General features: G+C 53.6%; 1 protein-coding gene and 1 long non-coding RNA gene across 4 annotated transcripts in view; one reads left to right on the top strand and one right to left on the bottom strand.

Moving 5' to 3' along the window:
• The window catches only part of SNX19 (sorting nexin 19), a 70315-nt gene that overhangs the window by 37246 nt on the left and 13442 nt on the right, over positions 1-19627 (bottom strand). For all 3 annotated transcript variants that reach the window (XM_077249351.1, XM_077249354.1, XM_077249353.1), the window contains exons 2-3: positions 2916-3052; positions 19-1571 (exon numbers count right to left, since the gene is read on the bottom strand). In XM_077249351.1, the coding sequence (XP_077105466.1) occupies positions 19-1571; positions 2916-2949 (1587 nt within the window). In that variant the 5' untranslated portion in view covers positions 2950-3052. The remainder of the gene's footprint in view (positions 1-18; positions 1572-2915; positions 3053-19627) is intronic.
• Positions 13788-18742, top strand: LOC143768771 (uncharacterized). Its single transcript, XR_013214018.1, has 2 exons — positions 13788-14068; positions 17733-18742. It is a non-coding gene; the product is annotated as an uncharacterized LOC143768771 (long non-coding RNA).

Here is a 19627-nt window from a genome sequence, read left to right as displayed (position 1 = left end):
CTGTTCATTGTGCGTTACCTTTATGGTGTACAGCGTGTAGGGGTGGGAGCCGGTCCCGCTGTGCTCCCGAGCCGTTATGGTGCCTGTGATCCGCAGGTTCTGGATCAGGACTGGACCATCGGGGCTGCTGAGGGGCACAAAGCTGAATGGATGAAGAGGGGCAGTGGGGGAAGATGTGATTACAGGGGAGGCATCCATTGGACTCAGCCCCTCTTTGTCACTGTCAGGTACGGTTATAAATTCTGGGTCCAGTCCTGTGGACTCTACAAGGGTCCCGAGGTGAGAACGCGGCACCCCATGGATGGACAGACAGGCGTCTTCTTGCAGGGCTGACCCACTTTCATTATGGGCTGGGATGATGGGGCTCTCGGCCGGGGTCAGGGCGTCTAAGCAGCAGTCGGACAAAAGGTCATCAGATGAGTTCATCAGTGGCGGGTCCATTTCCCGCCCCAGGTCCGAGAGGGGGGACTCAAGCTCAGACTCCTCACACAGGAAGAAGGGGCTGCAGGGCTTTGGGGGCTGCAGATACTGCAGAGAGAAAAGCTCCAACCTTTCCTTACGGGGACTTGACTCCTCTATTGCCTCCCCCGAGTCTTGGGTCCTACAATCCAGCTCATGCTCTGGGTCGGCACCGTCCATCTCATCGTAGACTGAGACGTCATCCAACGGTGAAGAAGGAAGAATGAGCTGAGGAGCAGGATCTGGACCCAGAGGAAGTGACAGGGGAACAGATGGGGGTGAAGAAGACTCATCGCTGGCCTCCTCCAGCCTCAGCGGCAGCCTGGACAGCAAGGTGGTCAGGACAATGTTAATCCAGTCGGGGTCAGACATTCTCCCCATCAGGGGAAGGACCACATTACAAGCGATGAGCTCCACCACAAGGTGCCTGCCGCTCCGAGTGTCCAGGTGCGGCTGCGGCACCAGCTCTGTCAGTAGGGAGTCCACCAACCAACGAGTGTGGGCCAGCTCATCTGGGGGACTGCACATGGCCTGGTGGGCAGGACTCAGCTCCTGGTAGGCTTCCCATAGTAGGGCCTCCATTTCGAATGGGTCGCTGACGCTTTGAACTCGCGCCTTTGCCCACTTATAGCACTGGAGGTGACACCCGGCCAAGACTAGCAGCTTCCGGGTAATGGCGTCCCGATCTGCAGAGTTTAACCTTCGCTTCAGTGCCATGGACAGATCCCACATGACGCCACTGACCTCATCTTCAAATGTTGCTTCTTGACTCAGCCTCCGATACCAAGAGGACACAAAGTCCTGCACAATCTTTTGTATGGTTAGACCGATCTCCTTATCCAGCTGCGCCTCGGCGTCTGGGGAGCGGCAGCCGTGCTCTAAGGTGATAAATCTCTCCAGATGGATGGGGGTGTCGCTGCTGAGTATAAAGTGTGGCCCCAGCCAAGCCCCAAGAGAAGCCATGATGCTGGAGAACAGGAGGAGCAGCCAGACGTTCACCAGGAGGTGCACCAGAATCAGCCAGACCAAAAGGACCCCTGCAGCAAGGAGCTTCCATCGCCTGTCTCTGGGTGGTGGAGCCTTGGACAGTATGTGCTCCACACCATCTACACCTGTGAGGACAATGCAAGAGAGGTGAGAATACGAGAGTCACAGGGAGATGCTAGGGGCCAAGGGGAAGCTGCGGGGGGCCCAAAAAGAGACTGCAGAGGTACTGCGAGGGTCAGACGAGGGGAAGGAGCCCCAGATGAGGGGAGGGCACAGGAGACAACGGGAAGGAGCCCTGGAAAACGAGACAGAACCGCAGAAAGAGGAGGGCGCCACAGACGAGAGGAGGGAGCCCCAGACGAGGGAAAGGCGCAGCAGACGAGGGGAAGGAGCAGGAGACGAAGGAAGGGAGCCCTGGAAGAGAAGAGGGAACTCCGGACAACGAGAGTGCGCAGCAGACGAGGGGAAGGCCCCGCAAACAAGAGGAAAGAGCCTCAGATGAGGGGAAGGTGCAGGAGACAAGAGGAGGAAGTCCAGACGAGAGGAGGAAGTCCAGACGAGGGGAGGGAGCTCTGGCAGGGGAGAGGGCACTCCGTACAACAGGATTCCGCAGCAAACGAGGGGAGGGCGTCGAAGACTAGAGGAAGGAGCCACAAACGAGGTGAAAGCGCAGGAGACGAGGGGAGGGAGCACAGACAAGGGGAAGGAGCCATGGAAGAGGAGAGGGAACTCCGGACGAGGGGAAGGTGCAAGAGACGAGGGGGAAGGCGCTGCAGACGAGGGGAGGGCGCTGAAAACAAGGGGATGGAGACAAGGGGAGGGAGTCCTAGAAGAGGAGAGGGAACTCCGGACGACGGGAGGGCGCAGCAGATGAGGGAAAAGAGACGGAGACCAGGGGAAGGTGCCGCAGACAAGTGGTAAAAACCACAGACAAGGGGAAGGCGTAGGAGACGAGGGGAGGGCGCCACAGACGAGGGGAAGGAGCAAGAGACGAGGGGAGGGTAGTCCCAGACAAAGGGTAGGAGCCCTTAAAGAGGATATGGAACTCTGGATGACGGGAGGGCGAAGCAGACAAGAGGAGGGAGCCTCAGAAAAGGGGAGGGCGCCACAGACAAGAGGAGGGAGCCCCAGACAAGGGGAGGGCGTGGCAGATGAGAGGAAGGAGCCCTGGAAGATGAGAAGGAATCCTGGACGAGGGGAAGATGCCAAAGGCAAGGAGAAGGAGACGCGAATGAGGGGAGGATGCCGCAGACGAGGGGAAGGAACACCAGAAGAGGGGAGGGCATCCTGGAGCAGGGGAGGGAGCCACAGAGGAGGGAAAGGCACAGGAGACGAGGAGAGGGAGTGTCAGAAGAGAGATTATATAGGATGCTCGCCATTTTCCATTGTGTCAATATTATATGGCAGTATTATTGATGCCACTCTTCATCATCTTACCCTCTCCCCGCTGGTGAACAGACGGCACTCACCGCGCTCTCCGGATGCTCTCTGTACAGGTGACATCTTCTAGCCTCTAGAGATAAAAGCTACAGAACATCACAACTCCTGGAAAATGGAGGTCTCTTCGCACTCCGGAAATCTGGATGTCACTCGCTTCATCCTGCATCTGTGGATTATAAAGAGTCTCTCTACATGCAGCCCCTCTCTGATGTCTCTCTTCATATAGCCTTTCTCTGCTGTCTCTCTACAGACTCTCTCTGCTGTCTCTCTACACACAGCCTCTCTGCTGTCTCTACATACAGACTCTACACATACAGCCTCTGTCTCTCTACACACAGCCTCTCTGCTGTCTCTCTACATACAGCCTTTCTCTGCTGTCTCTCTACACACAGCCTCTCTGCTGTCTCTCTACATACAGCCTTTCTCTGCTGTCTCTCTATATAGTCTGTCTGCTGTCTCTCTACATACAGCCTCTGTCTCTCTACAGCCTCTGCTGTCTCTTACATACAGCATCTGTCTCTCTACATACAGCCTCTCTCTCTACATAGAGCCTGTCTCACTACATACATCCTCTCTCTCTACATACAGCCTGTCTGCTGTCTCTCTACATACAGCCTGTCTCTACACACAGCCTGTCTCTACACACAGCCACTCTATCTCACTACATACAGCCTCTCTGTCTCTCTACATAAAGCCACTGTCTCTCTACATACAGCCTCTCTGCTGTCTCTCTACATATAGCATCTCTCTGCTGTCTCTCTACATACAGCCTTGGTCACGGCTCTCATCGTGCTGCCAACACTGGGTCACGGGTCCCAACAGTATATCAGGGATCCCAGGGAGGATATCTTTATTGTCCCCACTACTCACACCAATTTGTCACGAACCGGGGTTGTTTGGTTGCCCCTGGTTTCTTCTGAAAAGGATTTATCTATATCCCACTTCCCAGTTCCGGTGTGGAACTTGCAGCTCTCTGGCGCCCCCTTTACCCTAAGGTCAGACTAGGTACTGCACCTAGGGTAATTAGTCGCCAGAAAGGCTGCCTGCTGTGTACTGGCTATTGGGCACACTGCAGCAAGGGCAATATAACTACTCCCACACAGGCGGGAACAATAATTACCAACGCTGCCACCGCTGCAAAGATTCTCAATCGCACAGACAAAGTATGCTGCCACCAGCTCCGATTAACGGGTCTGGAGCCAACCCAAATCAGTAGCGCAATTAACTTCAGAGGACACAGTTCGTTATAGAGCAGAAGAGACAAGCTATCAATTAAATATTTTACTTCATGAAAAATTGGGCAGTGTTTACAAAGTATAAAAAGATATTAGAAAGGAGACAATTCGTATATACATTACAGATTACAAAATAAAATAAGGATTAAAATAGAAGATTACACTCACATTTTGCTTAAGTCATTGCCGGCTAACCATGCTGGTTGAGGATCCAGACATCACAAAGCATGACAAAGGGCATTAAGGTCCCAGGCAAGAATGAAGGCTGGGCTAAGTGTAGTAACTTATACTTCTGGGCTTGTGACATCACTAAGGGGCTGAGAAATGATATGCACTGATCTGATAGTTATTTACATTCTTAGAGTCTGGAGACAAAGGCATTTCTGAGTGAGAGGGGAGGGACAACGGGTGGCTTTGCAGGATTGGTCACCTGCAGTTTAAAGCGACACCCTGCTCAGACACTAGGTTCAAGTTACCAGTATCGCTACTCTTTGGGTAGAGGAATACAGAGGGGGGGAGAAAGGGGGGGGGGGTCGCAGCTGCATTGTGTGTGTAGAAAGCCATGTCCTTCTGAAACTAAACTTACAATGTAATATGGCATTATCGTGACACCTCCCCCTTTTGGACTGCACTACGGAGGCAGAACCTCTCGGTACTCCTCCATGCGCACCTAAGCAGGATCACCCTGGCGGGACAACCTATCTGCATTGCCATGTTCCTTGCCCGTTTTGTGCTCGATGGTAAAATCGCACTGCCCGAGGCAATGCTCCAACATAGCAAGCTTCCATTCCACTCACGGCTCGTAGCCAGCACAGAGGGTTGTGGTCGGTCACCACAGTGAAGGTGCGACCGTACAAGTAGGGCTGCAACCGTTGCAGGGCCCAGACTATAGCCAGGCACTCCTTCTCGATGGTGGAATAGGCCACTTATCTCAGCAGAAGCTTCTGACTCAGGTACAACATGGGGGGTGCTCTTGGTTCCCCGAGTCGACCTGGCTGAGCACAGCACCAAGGCCAAACTCACTGGCAACGGTCTGCACCAAGAACGATTGACTGCTGTCAACTGCTTTCAACACAGGGGCATTGCAAAGTGCTGTTTTCAATGCCTAGAAGGCCCCCTCACAGCCGTCGGTCTAGTTGACGATGTGGGGTAGCTTCTTCCTGGTGAGGTCCTTCAAGGGTTTTGCCAGGCTACTATAGTTCTGTACGAAGCGCCTACAGTACCCGGCAGTGCCCAGAAAGGACATCACCTGCTTCTTGGTCCTGGGGGTGGGCCAGGACAAGATCGCGCCAATTTTCCAAGGTTCTGGCTTTATGGACTTCCCACCTACCCGATGCCCCAGGTAGTGGACCTCTCTCATGCCCATCTGGCACTTTCCCGGCTTGATGCTCAGACCGGCTCGGTGAAGTCGCCTGAGCACCTCCTTGAGATGCTGTAGGTGTTCGACCCAGGAGGGACTGAAGATGGCAATGTCATCCAGGTACGCCACCGCGTACTTCTCCAGTCCCTGAAGCAGGTGGTTGATCATCCGCTGGAAAGTGGCAGGGGCATTCTTCATGCCGAAGGGCATGACCTTGGACTCGTACAGTCCGAAGGGTGTGATAAAGGCGGACTTCTCCTGCGAGTCGGGGATCAGGGGAATCTGCCAGTATCGACTCAGATCCATTATGGTCAGGTGTCTTGCGCCAGCTAACTTCTAAAACAGCTCCTCGATGTGAGGCATTGGGTGCGCATCAGAGGCTGTGATGCCGTTGAGCCCCCTGTAGTCCACGCAGACCCGGGTGGTCCGATCCTTCTTTGGCACGAGAACTACATGTGAGGCCCAAGCGCTCTTTGACCGTTGAATCACAGCCAGCTGTAACATCTCATCGATCTCCTGGCGCATAACCTGCTGCACCTCGTCGGAGATCCGATAGGGTGGTCGCCGTAGTAGGGCATGATTCCCGGTGTCCACCTCGTGGACCGCTAACTCTGTCCTTCCAGGTCGGTTGGAGAACATGGCCCAGAAGAGTTCCAGCTCGGTCCGCAACTGCAACGGCTGGTGTTTGGTTAGCGAGGCGCTTACCTCCACGTCCTCAATGGACCCATCGGCTTTGGTTTGGGCCAGCATGTCCAGGAGGGGGTCTTTCTGCCTGTCTTCGAGCAGGCTGCAGACCGGTAGGACGAAAGGTTCACGTTCGTGATGAGTCTTCATCATGTTGACATGAAAAGCCTTTCGCCTACCTCGAGCGTGGTCAAGTGTGACCACGTAGGTGACCGGGTTGAGCTGTTGGTGGACGACGTACGGGCCTTCCCAGGCTGCCTGAAGCTTATCCTTTGGTATGGGGTCCAGCACCCACGTGGTAGGTCCGCTCCCGGCCATTCTCGTCGTACCAGTGCTTCTGATCAACCTGAGCCTGCGTCATGTTGTCGTGCACCAACTGCGTCAAGGTCTGCATCTTGTCACGGAAGTGAATGACATACTCCACGATGGACACTTCAGAAGGGTTTGGCTCCTCTTCCCAGGATTGCCTTACCAACCCAAGGGGTCCCCGGACTCGCCTGCCGTACAGGAGCTCGAAGGGGGAGAACCCCGTCGAGGCCTGCGGAATCTCTTGGTAAGCCAACAGCAGGTGTGGGAGGTACCGCTCCCATTCGCGTCCTTGGGTCTCAACCAGCATGCTTAGCATCTGTTTGAGGGTACCATTGAATCGTTCACACAAGCCATCGGTCTGTGGGTGATACGCACTTGATATCAGACGCTTTACCTGCATTCTCTGACAGAGAGCCTCCATTAGGCGAAACATGAATTGGGTCCCTTGATCGGTAAGCATCTCCCTGGGAAATCCTACCCATGAAAAGATAGCCAACAGTGCATTCGCCACCTTATCTGCCCTAGTTGAGGACAGAGCCACTGCCTCTGGGTACCGGGTAGCGTAGTCTACCATAGTGAGGACGTATTGCTTTCCAGAGCTGCTGGGGACGGCCAGCGGGCCCACAATGTCCACCGCGATCCTCTGGAAAGGCTCCTCTATCACTGGCAAAGGGATCAGGGGAGCCTTAAGAGCAGGCCCCACCTTCCCCACTCTTTGGCAGGTGACACAGGAGCAGCAGTAGTTTGACACATCTGTCCCCATCTTGGGCCAATAGAAGTGTTGAGACAGCCGGGCCTTAGTTTTGCTGATCCCCAAATGTCCAGCGAGAGGGATCTCATGGGCAATCCGCAACAACTCACTCCGGAATTGCTGCGGGACGACCAGCTGTCGTTCCCTCAACCACTCCTTTTGCGATTTTCCGGGTACTGTCTCCCGGTACAACCTCCCTCATTCCCAGAACACCCTCTCCTTATCAGTCACGGAGGTGGGCGTCTCGGCGAGTTGTCTTAAATTCTCTAGGCTCGCATCTGAGCGCAGAGCGGCCTGGAACTCCTGGCTAAGTGAAGCTAGAAGCGAAGTCAGGGTCCCTTCCCCACGGGAACCCTCTGGGACCTGCTCTGGGTCCATCTCTGGTTCAGTCACAAAGGTTACTGAGGAGGGTCCAGAAGGCAGTTATCTGCATTAAGGGCACTCTGACTGCGGGTGACAGCAGCAACGTTGGCTGTCTCCCCGGGGATTTCCACAGACCCATCAGCCGATGCTGCTATGGGTACTACTTCCCCACCCACCCCCAACATTCCAGGGGCAGTGCGACTTATGGGCCAGTTACCTTCCTCAGTGGCACTGGTCAATTGCATGGCATCACCTTCCTCACGGTTCCCATGCACCTATTTTCTTAAGCACCGACGCTTGCTCGTTAGGGGTTCCTCAGCCATCCCACCCCGCGGAGTGACAGGGGTGAGGACTCCTGCACCTGTGGACACATCAACCTTTGCAGAAAATGGTTATCAGGTTCAGTTGGCACATTTACATCATTTTCAGCATCATTCCTAGGCAAAAAACGGTTATCAGACTCGGTTGGTACATTTATATCATTTTCAGCATCAATCCTAGGGAAAAAATGGTTATCAGATGCATCATTGCTAGATAAAAACATGGTGAGGTAACACATGCGATTTCCCATTGCTATCATCAGCATTCAATCGGGGAGGAGAGTCAGAGACATAGTATGCAACCATTCTCCCCAAATCAGTCCCCAATAAAACATCAGTGGGCAAGTTAATCGGACAGCCCCAATTCCTTCACCCCGCACCCGGCACCCCAATCTATATAAACCCGGGCCATAGGCAAGGGACAGCTGATTCCCCCAATCCCGGTGACAGTTAGGGTTTTCCCCGGAATGATCTCTTCCGGGGCCGCCAGTTTGGGTCGGATGAGGGTCTGTTCAGTTCCGGTGTCCTTGAGGCCTGTAGCAACATGGCCCCCCACGGTGATGTGCTGCACGTTGTAGCACAACTTCCAACATGCCCTACCCACCAAAAGAACTGCTGCATTAAGCCCTGTAGCCTTGGCTGGGGGGTTCTTCTGCTTCTCCAGACAGCTGGCGCTGATATGATCAGTCCGTTTGCAGGAAAAACAATGGCGAAGGTTGATGGTAGGTTTAGTACTGTTGGCAACGAGGACAGGGCCTCTGGTGAGTTGGCTGGCGGGGACACTGGCGTTGGTTGCAGGCTTACCCCCTATCCAGCTGGCGGTGACTGGCTTCCGCACTTCCAATCTACGGTTGGTCTCATAGGCATCTGCACTGCTTTAGTCACGTCTTTGGGTTCTCTGTCCATCACGAACTGTCGCACCTCAGCTGGGCAAAGATGTAAGAACTGGTGTTTGATCATCAGGTCTCTCAGCTGTGCAAAGGTGGTCCCTGACAGTCCTTGGGTCCACTGGTCAAAGTGGGTCCCGAGTCCATGCGCCACATCGCTGTAACTGTCGTGTGGGCCATGTTGGAGGTTCCGGAACTTTCTACGGTAAACCTCAGATGTAAGCTGGTACTTGGTTATCAGGGTCTGCTTGATGGCCTCATAGTCGTCATCTTGGTCTGGCGGGAGAGAAGCAAATGCCTCCAGAGCTTTGCCTTTTAGCTCTGGGGTCAGGTATTGGGTCCATTGGTCCCCAGGCAGCCGCTACTGTCTGCAGGCCTTCTAAAAGGCCCGCAGAAAAGTGTTCAAGTCCCAGTCCTTTTCCATCACAGGAAAGTGCTCTGGCTGGGGTTTTGGAATCTGAGCGCTGCTGGGCTCACGGGTGGACTGGGATGACACATGCATTTGGAGTCGAGTTAACTCCAGCTGGTGCTCCCGCTCCACTTGTCGCTCCGCTCTCTCAGCCTCCCGCTGGGCTCTCTCCGCCTCCCGCTGGGCCTCTTCGAATTGCAGGACCAGCTGCAGACATCTCTCTGTGTCATCTGCGGAGCATTGTTGCAGAGCCCCTGGTTGCAAGTAGGGCCAGCATTCAGCGGTTGGACCTCGGCAGCAGCACCACCTGCGCTGGTGCTGGCTTCTGCGTCTGCTGGGCTCTGAGGCCAGGCTTGGTAGGCTTCAAATTGCACCATTCAGTGACCATTTGAACCTTGGATTTGCCACTTGGGAGTCCAGGCCATGGTACGAGCATACTCCAACAAGAGAGTCCTTCTGCTGGGTGTACCAGGCTTCTCCTTTTGCGGCCAACATTGCCAAATAAAAGATAGGATAGAAAAACGAAGACAAAGGGATAGGGGGTAATCGCAAGTACACACAATTGTCTCCGGACTAGTAAACACTGAGCTTGCTCTCCAAACTTATTTGCACAGAGTCCTCGCAAGAACTTTGAAAGTTTTAGTGAGAGGAATGATTGTTCAAACCAGATCACTAATGCTCTATTATCCAACCCCTGCCACCAATATGTCACGGTTCACACCGTGCTGCCAACACTATGTCACAGATCCCAGCAGTATGTCAGGGATCCCAAAGAGGATATCTTTATCGTCCCCACTACTCACTCCAATTTGTCACGAACCGGGGTTGTTTGGTTGCCCCTGGTTCCTACTGAAGGGGATTTATCTATATCCCACTACCCACTTCCGGTTTGGAACGGGCAGCTCTCTGGCGCCCCGCCCTTACCCTCAGGTCAGACTAGGTACTGCATCTAGGGTAATTAGTCGCCAGAAAGGCTGCCCGCTATGTACTGGCTATTGGGCTCACTGCAGCGGGGGCAATATAACTACTCCCACACAGGCGGGAACAATAATTACCAATGCCACCGTCGCTGCAAAGATATCCAATCGCACAGACACAGTATGCTGCCACCAGCTCCGATTAACGGGTCCGGAGCCAACCCAAATCAGTAGCGCAATTCACTTCAGAGGACACAGTTCGTTATAGAGCACAAACAACAAGCTAGCAATTAAATATTTTACTCCATGAAAAATTAGGCAGTGTTTACAAAGTATAAGTTATTAGAAAGGAGACAATTCGTATATACATTACAGATTACAAAATAAAATAAGGATAAAAGATTACACTCACATTTTGCTTAAGTCATTGCCGGCTAACCATGCTGGCTGAGGATCCAGACATCACAATACATGACAAAGGGCATTAAGGTCCCAGACAAGAATGAAAACTGGGCTAAGCGTAGTAACTTATACTTCTGAGCTTGAGACATTACTAAGGGACTGAGTAATGATATGCACTGATCTAATAGTTATTTACGTTCTTAGAGTCTAGAGACAAAGGCATTCCTGAGTGAGAGGGGAGGGACAACGGGTGGCTTTGCAGGATTGGTCACCTGCAGTTTAAAGCCACACTCTGCTCACACACTAGTTTCAAGTTACCCAGTGTCACTGCTCTAGGCTTTGCCTTTGGGTGGAGGCATGCAGGGGGGAGGGGAGGAAGAAAGGGGGGTCGCAGCTGCATTGTGTGTGTGTAGAAAGCCATGTCCTTCTGAAACAAAACTCACAATGTAATATGGCACTTTTGCCATTATCGTGACAGCCTCGCTCTGTTGTCTCTACATATAGCATCTCTCTCTCTCTACAAACAACCTCTCTGCTGTCTCTCTACATACTGCCTCTGTCTCTCTACATACAGCCTCTCTCTACATACAGCCTGTCTCTCTCTACACACAGCCTCTGTCTCTCTACATACAGCCTCTCTCTACTGCCTCTCTACATACAGCCTCTCTGTCACTCTACATATAGCCTCTCTGCTGTTTCTCTACATACAGCCTGTCTCTCTACATACAGCCCCTCTCTCTGCTGTCTCCATAAATACAGCCTCTCTGTCTCTCTACATACAGCCTCTCTCTGTCTCTCTACATACAGCCTCCCTGTCTCTCTACATACATCCTCTCCCTGCTGTCTCTCCACATACAGCCTCTCTCTCCTGTCTCTCCACATACAGCCTCTCTGCTGTCTCTCTACATACAGCCTCTCTGTCTCTCTTCATACAGCCTCTATGTCTCTCTGCTGTCTCTCTGCTGTCTCTCTACATACAGCCTCTCTGTCTCTCTATACAGCCTCTCTGCCGTCTCTCCACATACAGCCTCTCTCTGCTGTCTCTCTACATACAGTCTCTCTGTCTTTCTACATACAGCCTCTCTCTGCTGTCTCTCTACATACAGCCTCTTTCTGTCTCTCTACATACAGCCTCTCTCTGCTGTCTCTCTAAATAAAGCCTCTCTCTCTACATACAGCCTCTCTCTGCTGTATTTCTACAAACAGCCCATGTCTCTACATACAGCCTCTTTCTCTGTCTCTCTACATACAGCCTCCCTCTCTCTACATACAGCCTCTCTCTACATACAGCCTCTCTCTGCTGTCTCTCTACATACAGCCTCTCTCTGCTGTCTCTCTACATACAGCCTCTCTCTGCTGTCTCTCCACATACATCCTCTCTCTTCTGTCTCTACATACAGCCTCTCTGTCTCTATACATACAGCCTCTCTCTCTCTCTAAATACAGCCTCCCTCTCTGTCTCTCCACATACAGCCTGTCTCTCTACATATAGCCTCTCTACATACAGCCTGTCTCTCTACATACAGCCTCTCTCTGTCTCTCTACATACAGCCTCCCTCTTTCTCTACATACAGCCTCTGTCTCACTACATACAGCCTCTCTCTGCTGTCTCTCTAAATACAGCCTCTCTCTCTACACACAGCCTGTCTCTCTACATACAGCCTCTCTCTACACACAGCCTCTCTCTGCTGTATCTCTACAAACAGCCCATGTCTCTCTACATACAGCCTCTCTCTGTCTCTCTACATACAGCCTCTCTGCTGTATCTCTACAAACAGCCCATGTCTCTCTACATACAGCCTCCCTCTCTCACTCTCTACATACAGCCTCTATCTATCTCTCTACATACAGCCTCTCTCTGCTGTATCTCTACAAACAGCCCATGTCTCTCTACATACAGCCTCTCTCTACATACAGCCTCCCTCTGTCTGTCTCTCTACATACAGCCTGTCTCTCTACATACAGCCTCTCTCTGCTGTCTCTCTACATAAAGCCTCTGTCTCTCTACATACAGCCTGTCTCTCTACATACAGCCTCTCTGCTGTCTCTCTATATACAGCCTCTCTCCATACAGCCTCTCTCTGCCTCTCCACATACAGCCTCTCTGCTGTCTCTCTCCATACAGCCTCTCTGTCTCTCTACATACATCCTCTCTCTGCTGTCTCTCTACATACAGCCTCTCTCTGTATTTCATCATACAGCCTCTATGTCTCTACATACAGTCTCTCTCTGTCTCTCCACATACATCCTCTCTCTTCTGTCTCTACATACAGCCTCTCTGTCTCTATACATACAGCCTCTCTCTCTCTCTAAATACAGCCTCCCTCTCTGTCTCTCCACATACAGCCTCTCTGTCTCTCTACATATAGCCTCTCTACATACAGCCTGTCTCTCTACATACAGCCTCTCTGTCTCTCTACATACAGCCTCCCTCTTTCTCTACATACAGCCTGTCTCACTACATACAGCCTCTCTCTGCTCTCTAAATACAGCCTCTCTCTACATACAGCCTGTCTCTCTACATACAGCCTCTCTCTACACACAGCCTCTCTCTGCTGTATCTCTACAAACAGCCCATGTCTCTCTACATACAGCCTCTCTGTCTCTCTACATACAGCCTCTCTGCTGTATCTCTACAAACAGCCCATGTCTCTCTACATACAGCCTCCCTCTCTCTCTCTCTCTACATACAGCCTCTCACTCTCTACATACAGCCTCTATCTCTCTACATACAGCCTCTCTCTGCTGTATCTCTACAAACAGCCCATGTCTCTCTACATACAGCCTCTCTCTACATACAGCCTCCCTGTCTGTCTCTCTACATACAGCCTCTCTCTCTGTCTCTCTACATACAGCCTCTCTCTGTCTCTCTACATACAGCCTCTCTCTGCTGTCTCTCTACATAAAGCCTCTGTCTCTCTACATACAGCCTGTCTCTCTACATACAGCCTCTCTGCTGTCTCTCTATATACAGCCTCTCTCCATACAGCCTCTCTCTGCCTCTCCACATACAGCCTCTCTGCTGTCTCTCTCCATACAGCCTCTCTGTCTCTCTACATACATCCTCTCTCTGCTGTCTCTCTACATACAGCCTCTCTCTGTATTTCATCATACAGCCTCTATGTCTCTACATACAGTCTCTCTCTGTCTCTCCACATACAGCCTCTCTCTGCTGTCTCTCTACATACATCCTCTCTCTGCTGTCTCTCCACATACAGCCTGTCTTTCTACATACAGCCTCTCTCTGCTGTCTCTCTACGTGGTAGAGGCTAAATCCAAGTCGGCTAAAGGACCTCTGCCCATGTGACCGGAAGGGGCGGTGCCTCTTCCTCCATAGAACAGACAGAGCAGACACGAGGAAGCTGTGGATGTCATGGCGGGATTTCGTGCAGGATTTGGTTTTGGAGTGTTTTGTGCAGGATTTGCCTCTTCCTCCATAGAGCAGAGCAGACAGGAGGAGGCTGTGGATGTCATGGCTGGATTTCGAGGATTTTTGTGCAAGATTTGGGGTATTATGGGGCTCATTCTCCAAAGTCATAGATCAGGTAAGTGGGAGTCTGCCTGGAGAGAATGTGGTGATGTTGCTTGCATGGGGCTGCCTGGGGAGAATGGGGGGGTGATGCTTGCATGGGGCTGCCTGGGGAGAATGGGGGGGGTGATGCTTGCATGGGGCTGCCTGGGGAGAATGGGGGATGTTGCTTGCATGGGGCTGCCTGGGGAGAATGGGGTGGTGTTGCTTGCATGGGGCTGCTGGGGAGAATGGGGTGGTGATGCTTGCATGGGGCTGCCTGGGGAGAATGGGGGGGTGATGCTTGCATGGGGCTGCCTGGGGAGAATGGGGGGGTGATGCTTGCATGGGGCTGCCTGGGGAGAATGGGGGGGGGGGGTGATGCTTGCATGGGGCTGCCTGGGGAGAATGGGGGATGTTGCTTGCATGGGGCTGCCTGGGGAGAATGGGGTGGTGTTGCTTGCATGGGGCTGCTGGGGAGAATGGGGTGGTGATGCTTGCATGGGGCTGCTGGGGAGAATGGGGTGGTGATGCTTGCATGGGGCTGCTGGGGAGAATGGGGTGGTGATGCTTGCATGGGGCTGCCTGGGGAGAATGGGGGGGTGATGCTTGCATGGGGCTGCCTGGGGAGAATGGGGGGTGATGCTTGCATGGGGCTGCCTGGGGAGAATGGGGGGATGTTGCTTGCATGGGGCTGCCTGGGGAGAATGGGGGGATGTTGCTTGCATGGGGCTGCCTGGGGAGAATGGGGTGGTGTTGCTTGCATGGGGCTGCCTGGGGAGAATGGGGGATGTTGCTTGCATGGGGCTGCCTGGGGAGAATGGGGTGGTGTTGCTTGCATGGGGCTGCTGGGGAGAATGGGGTGGTGATGCTTGCATGGGGCTGCTGGGGAGAATGGGGTGGTGATGCTTGCATGGGGCTGCCTGGGGAGAATGGGGGGGGGGTGATGCTTGCATGGGGCTGCCTGGGGAGAATGGGGGGGTGGTGCTTGCATGGGGCTGCCTGGGGAGAATGGGGGGGTGATGCTTGCATGGGGCTGCCTGGGGAGAATGGGGGGATGTTGCTTGCATGGGGCTGCCTGGGGAGAATGGGGGGATGTTGCTTGCATGGGGCTGCCTGGGGAGAATGGGGGGGTGATGCTTGCATGGGGCTGCCTGGGGAGAATGGGGGGATGTTGCTTGCATGGGGCTGCCTGGGGAGAATGGGGTGGTGTTGCTTGCATGGGGCTGCCTGGGGAGAATGGGGGGATGTTGCTTGCATGGGGCTGCTGGGGAGAATGGGGTGGTGATGCTTGCATGGGGCTGCTGGGGAGAATGGGGTGGTGATGCTTGCATGGGGCTGCCTGGGGAGAATGGGGTGGTGGTGCTTGCATGGGGCTGCCTGGGGAGAATGGGGGGGGTGCTTGCATGGGGCTGCCTGGGGATAATGGGGGGGTGATGCTTGCATGGGGCTGCCTGGGGAGAATGGGGGATGTTGCTTGCATGGGGCTGCCTGGGGAGAATGGGGTGGTGTTGCTTGCATGGGGCTGCTGGGGAGAATGGGGTGGTGATGCTTGCATGGGGCTGCTGGGGAGAATGGGGTGGTGATGCTTGCATGGGGCTGCCTGGGGAGAATGGGGGGGGGTGATGCTTGCATGGGGCTGCCTGGGGAGAATGGGGGGGTGGTGCTTGCATGGGGCTGCCTGGGGAGAATGGGGGGGTGATGCTTGCATGGGGCTGCCTGGGGAGAATGGGGGGATGTTGCTTGCATGGGGCTGCCTGGGGAGAATGGGGGGATGTTGCTTGCATGGGGCTGCCTGGGGAGAATGGGGGGATGTTGCTTGCATGGGGCTGCCTGGGGAGAATGGGGGGGTGATGCTTGCATGGGGCTGCCTGGGGAGAATGGGGGGATGTTGCTTGCATGGGGCTGCCTGGGGAGAATGGGGGGATGTTGCTTGCATGGGGCTGCCTGGGGAGAATGGGGGGGTGATGCTTGCATGGGGCTGCCTGGGGAGAATGGAGGGATGTTGCTTGCATGGGGCTGCCTGGGGAGAATGGGGTGGTGTTGCTTGCATGGGGCTGCTGGGGAGAATGGGGTGGTGATGCTTGCATGGGGCTGCCTGGGGAGAATGGGGGGGTGTTGCTTGCATGGGGCTGCCTGGGGAGAATGGGGGGGTGATGCTTGCATGGGGCTGCCTGGGGAGAATCGGGGGGATGTTGCTTGCATGGGTCTGCCTGGGGAGAATGGGGTGGTGGTGCTTGCATGGGTCTGCCTGGGGAGAATGGGGTGGTGGTGCTTGCATGGGGCTGCCTGGGGAGAATGGGGTGGTGATGCTTGCGTGGGGAGAATGGGGTGGTGATGCTTGCGTGGGGAGAATGGGGTGGTGATGCTTGCGTGGGGAGAATGGGGTGGTGATGCTTGCGTGGGGAGAATGGGGTGGTGATGCTTGCGTGGGGAGAATGGGGTGGTGATGCTTGCGTGGGGAGAATGGGGTGGTGATGCTTGCGTGGGGAGAATGGGGTGGTGATGCTTGCATGGGGCTGCATGGGGAGAATGGGGTGGTGATGCTTGCATGGGGAGAATGGGGTGGTGATGCTTGCATGGGGCTGCCTGGGGAGAATGGGGTGGTGGTGCTTGCATGGGTCTGCCTGGGGAGAATGGGGTGGTGGTGCTTGCATGGGGCTGCCTGGGGAGAATGGGGTGGTGATGCTTGCATGGGGAGAATGGGGTGGTGATGCTTGCATGGGGAGAATGGGGTGGTGATGCTTGCATGGGGCTGCATGGGAAGAATGGGGTGGTGATGCTTGCATGGGGCTGCATGGGGAGAATGGGGTGGTGATGCTTGCATGGGGCTGCATGGGGAGAATGGGGTGGTGATGCTTGCATGGGGCTGCATGGGGAGAATGGGGTGGTGATGCTTGCATGGGGCTGCATGGGGAGAATGGGGTGGTGATGCTTGCATGGGGCTGCCTGGGGAGAATCGGGTGGTGTTGCTTGCATGGGGCTGCATGTGCATGCTGGACGGGGGGTCCGCCTGGGGAGAAGGGGGAGATGTTGTTTGCATGGGACTGCATGCTGGAGGGGCCTGCCTGGGGAAGGGTGACTGCATGCTGGGGTCTCAGTGGGAAGGGGGTCATGTTTCTTGCTAGCGGGGCTGGGTGTCTGTTGTGAAGGGGGGCTGCAGGTCTCTGGGGAAGAGAGGCTGTGTGCTGGAGTCTCTGTTAGGAAGGGGGTCATGTTGCCTGCGTGGGGGATCTGCGGGGATCTGCGTGCAGGGGGGTCTACCTGCAGAATGGGGCTGATGTTACTCGCATGGGTCTATGTGGTGTGGGGAGCTGATGTCACGTGCTGTGCAGGTCAGTGTGTGATGTCACTTGCGGTGGGGGGTGCAGGGAAGTATAGTGCTACGTGTGTGGGGGCGAACGGGAGGGGATGAATGATGATGGAGATCTGAGGGATTGATATTACTTGGCATGAGAATCTCTGCCTGATGGTGAGGAGTCGGTCCTGTTAATATTAATATTATTGGGGACACATGCTGTCAGATTGATGACTGACCTATGACCTCTGGGAGCGAAACAGCTTTACAACAATGTCTCCAGATCCCTGGCTTTATTCTCCCCTCGCACGCTGTGCTACTCAGTATTAGCCCGGTGGCCACTGGTGTCAGCCACTACTTGTATCCAGTTTTCTGCATGATTTTTTTTTCTGTTTTATTCTAGGTATTCTGACTTTTCCCCATCCTGTGCCCCCCCCCAGAGCAGTGACCTCCCTGCAGATGTCATTACATCACTGGACTTCTTTTCACCAAGTGGAATGGCGGTGCCCCCACAATCCATGTGAGGACCCAAAGGGATGACACCGTGTGCATCTGATAATGTCAGATAGATGAGTATAATTACTTTAAAAAAAACAAAAAAAAAAACCCTTTTTCTCGATTTGCGCTCGCTCTGTCTCCCCGCGCTCGCTCTGTCTCCCCGCGCTCGCTCTGTCTCCCCGCGCTCGCTCTGTCTCCCCGCGCTCGCTTGCATCAGGGGCTTATCTACAGCATTCTGTAATGCTGTAGCTAAGCCTCCAATGTATGCTAAAAGATGAGAAAAAGAGGTTATATTATACTCACGCGGGCGGTCTGATCCAAGTCGCGGTCCGGTCCTGGGCCTCCCATCTTGATAGGATGACTTCCTCTTCTTGTCTTCACACTGCGGTGCGCAGGCGCCGGGAAAGGTCAGAGAGGCCTGGGGCCTGCACACTGCAGTACTTTGTGCTGGAGCCGCAGCGTGAAGACACGAAGAGGACATCATCCGATGAAGATAGGAGGCGCCAGACCGGCCCGCGATGCCCATCGTACAGGACTGGGACTGTCCCTGGGTGAGTATAATATAACCTCTTTTTCTAATTTTTAAGGATACATCGGGGGCTTATCTACCGCATTACAGAATGCATTACAGAATGCTGGAGATAAGCCCCTGATGCTGGTGGGCTTAGCTCGCCCTCAATTTTGGGGGTGACAGGTTGCCTTTAAGCACCACAATACAATTTTTGCAGCTAAAGCACAGGGGACTTTGGTACAAAATGTGTTTTTCTTTTTTGTAATTAATCTGTCTTTAATGTTTAATTCATTGTTTTAATTTCTAAAACTCTTTATTATTGATTTGTATGTATGCATACTTATATATTTCTCTTTTTTTTTATTTCTAACTATTTGACTTGTAATAAACTTGTTTGACAGCTATGAGTTGAAATTTCATTTCCTTGCGGATTTACATTCTATGGGGAAGAGACAAAAGGTCGGGGGTGCAGCAGCTCGGGTGGTGGTGAGGCGGCAGAATGGTTATTGCAGGCTGTAGGCTTTCCTGAAGAGGTGGGTTTTCAGGTTCCGTCTGAAGGATCCAAGGGTGGTGGATAATTGGACGTGTTGAGGCGTGGAATTCGAGAGGATGGGGATATTGGGGAGAAATCTTGGAGGCGGTTGTGTGAGGAATGAATAAGTGTGGAGGAGAGTAGGAGGTCTTGGGAGGATCGAAGATTACGTGAGGGAAGATATTGGGAGATTAGTTCAGAGATATAAGGAGGGGACAGGTTGTGGATGGCTTTGTAGATCAGTGTTAGTAGTTTGAACTGGATTCGTTGTGGAATTGGGAGTCAGTGGAGAAATTTGCAGAGGGGAGAAACGGGAGTAGAGAGGTGGATTAGCCGGGCAACAGAGTTAAGGACAGACTGGAGTGGTGCAAGAGAGTTAGCGGGGAGGCCGCAGAGGAGGATGTTGCAGTAGTCGAGGTGAGAGATAAGGGCATGCTCAAGCATTTTAGTAGATTGAGGGCAGAGGAAGGGACGGATTCTGGCAATATGTTTGAGTTGGAGGCGACAGGAGGTGGCAAGAGTTTGGACGAGCGGTTTGATGGACAGGGCAGAGTCGAGAGTTACCGTGAGGTAGCGGATTTCAGGTGTGGGAGAGTACGTGATTCTGCTTACCATAATAGATAGATCAGGTAGGGGAGATTGGCATTGTCTACATTGAGTTTTAGGAAGCGAGAGGTGAAGGAGGATATGGCTGACAGACACTTCGGGATTCTGGACAGCGGAGAGGTGACATCTGGGCCAGAGAGGTAGATCTGAG

Source organism: Ranitomeya variabilis, chromosome 4, assembly GCF_051348905.1.
Source record: "Ranitomeya variabilis isolate aRanVar5 chromosome 4, aRanVar5.hap1, whole genome shotgun sequence".
Lineage (NCBI taxonomy): Eukaryota > Metazoa > Chordata > Amphibia > Anura > Dendrobatidae > Ranitomeya > Ranitomeya variabilis.
Note: the sequence above shows the minus strand (reverse complement) of the source record. Positions and strands in the feature narration are given on the sequence as shown.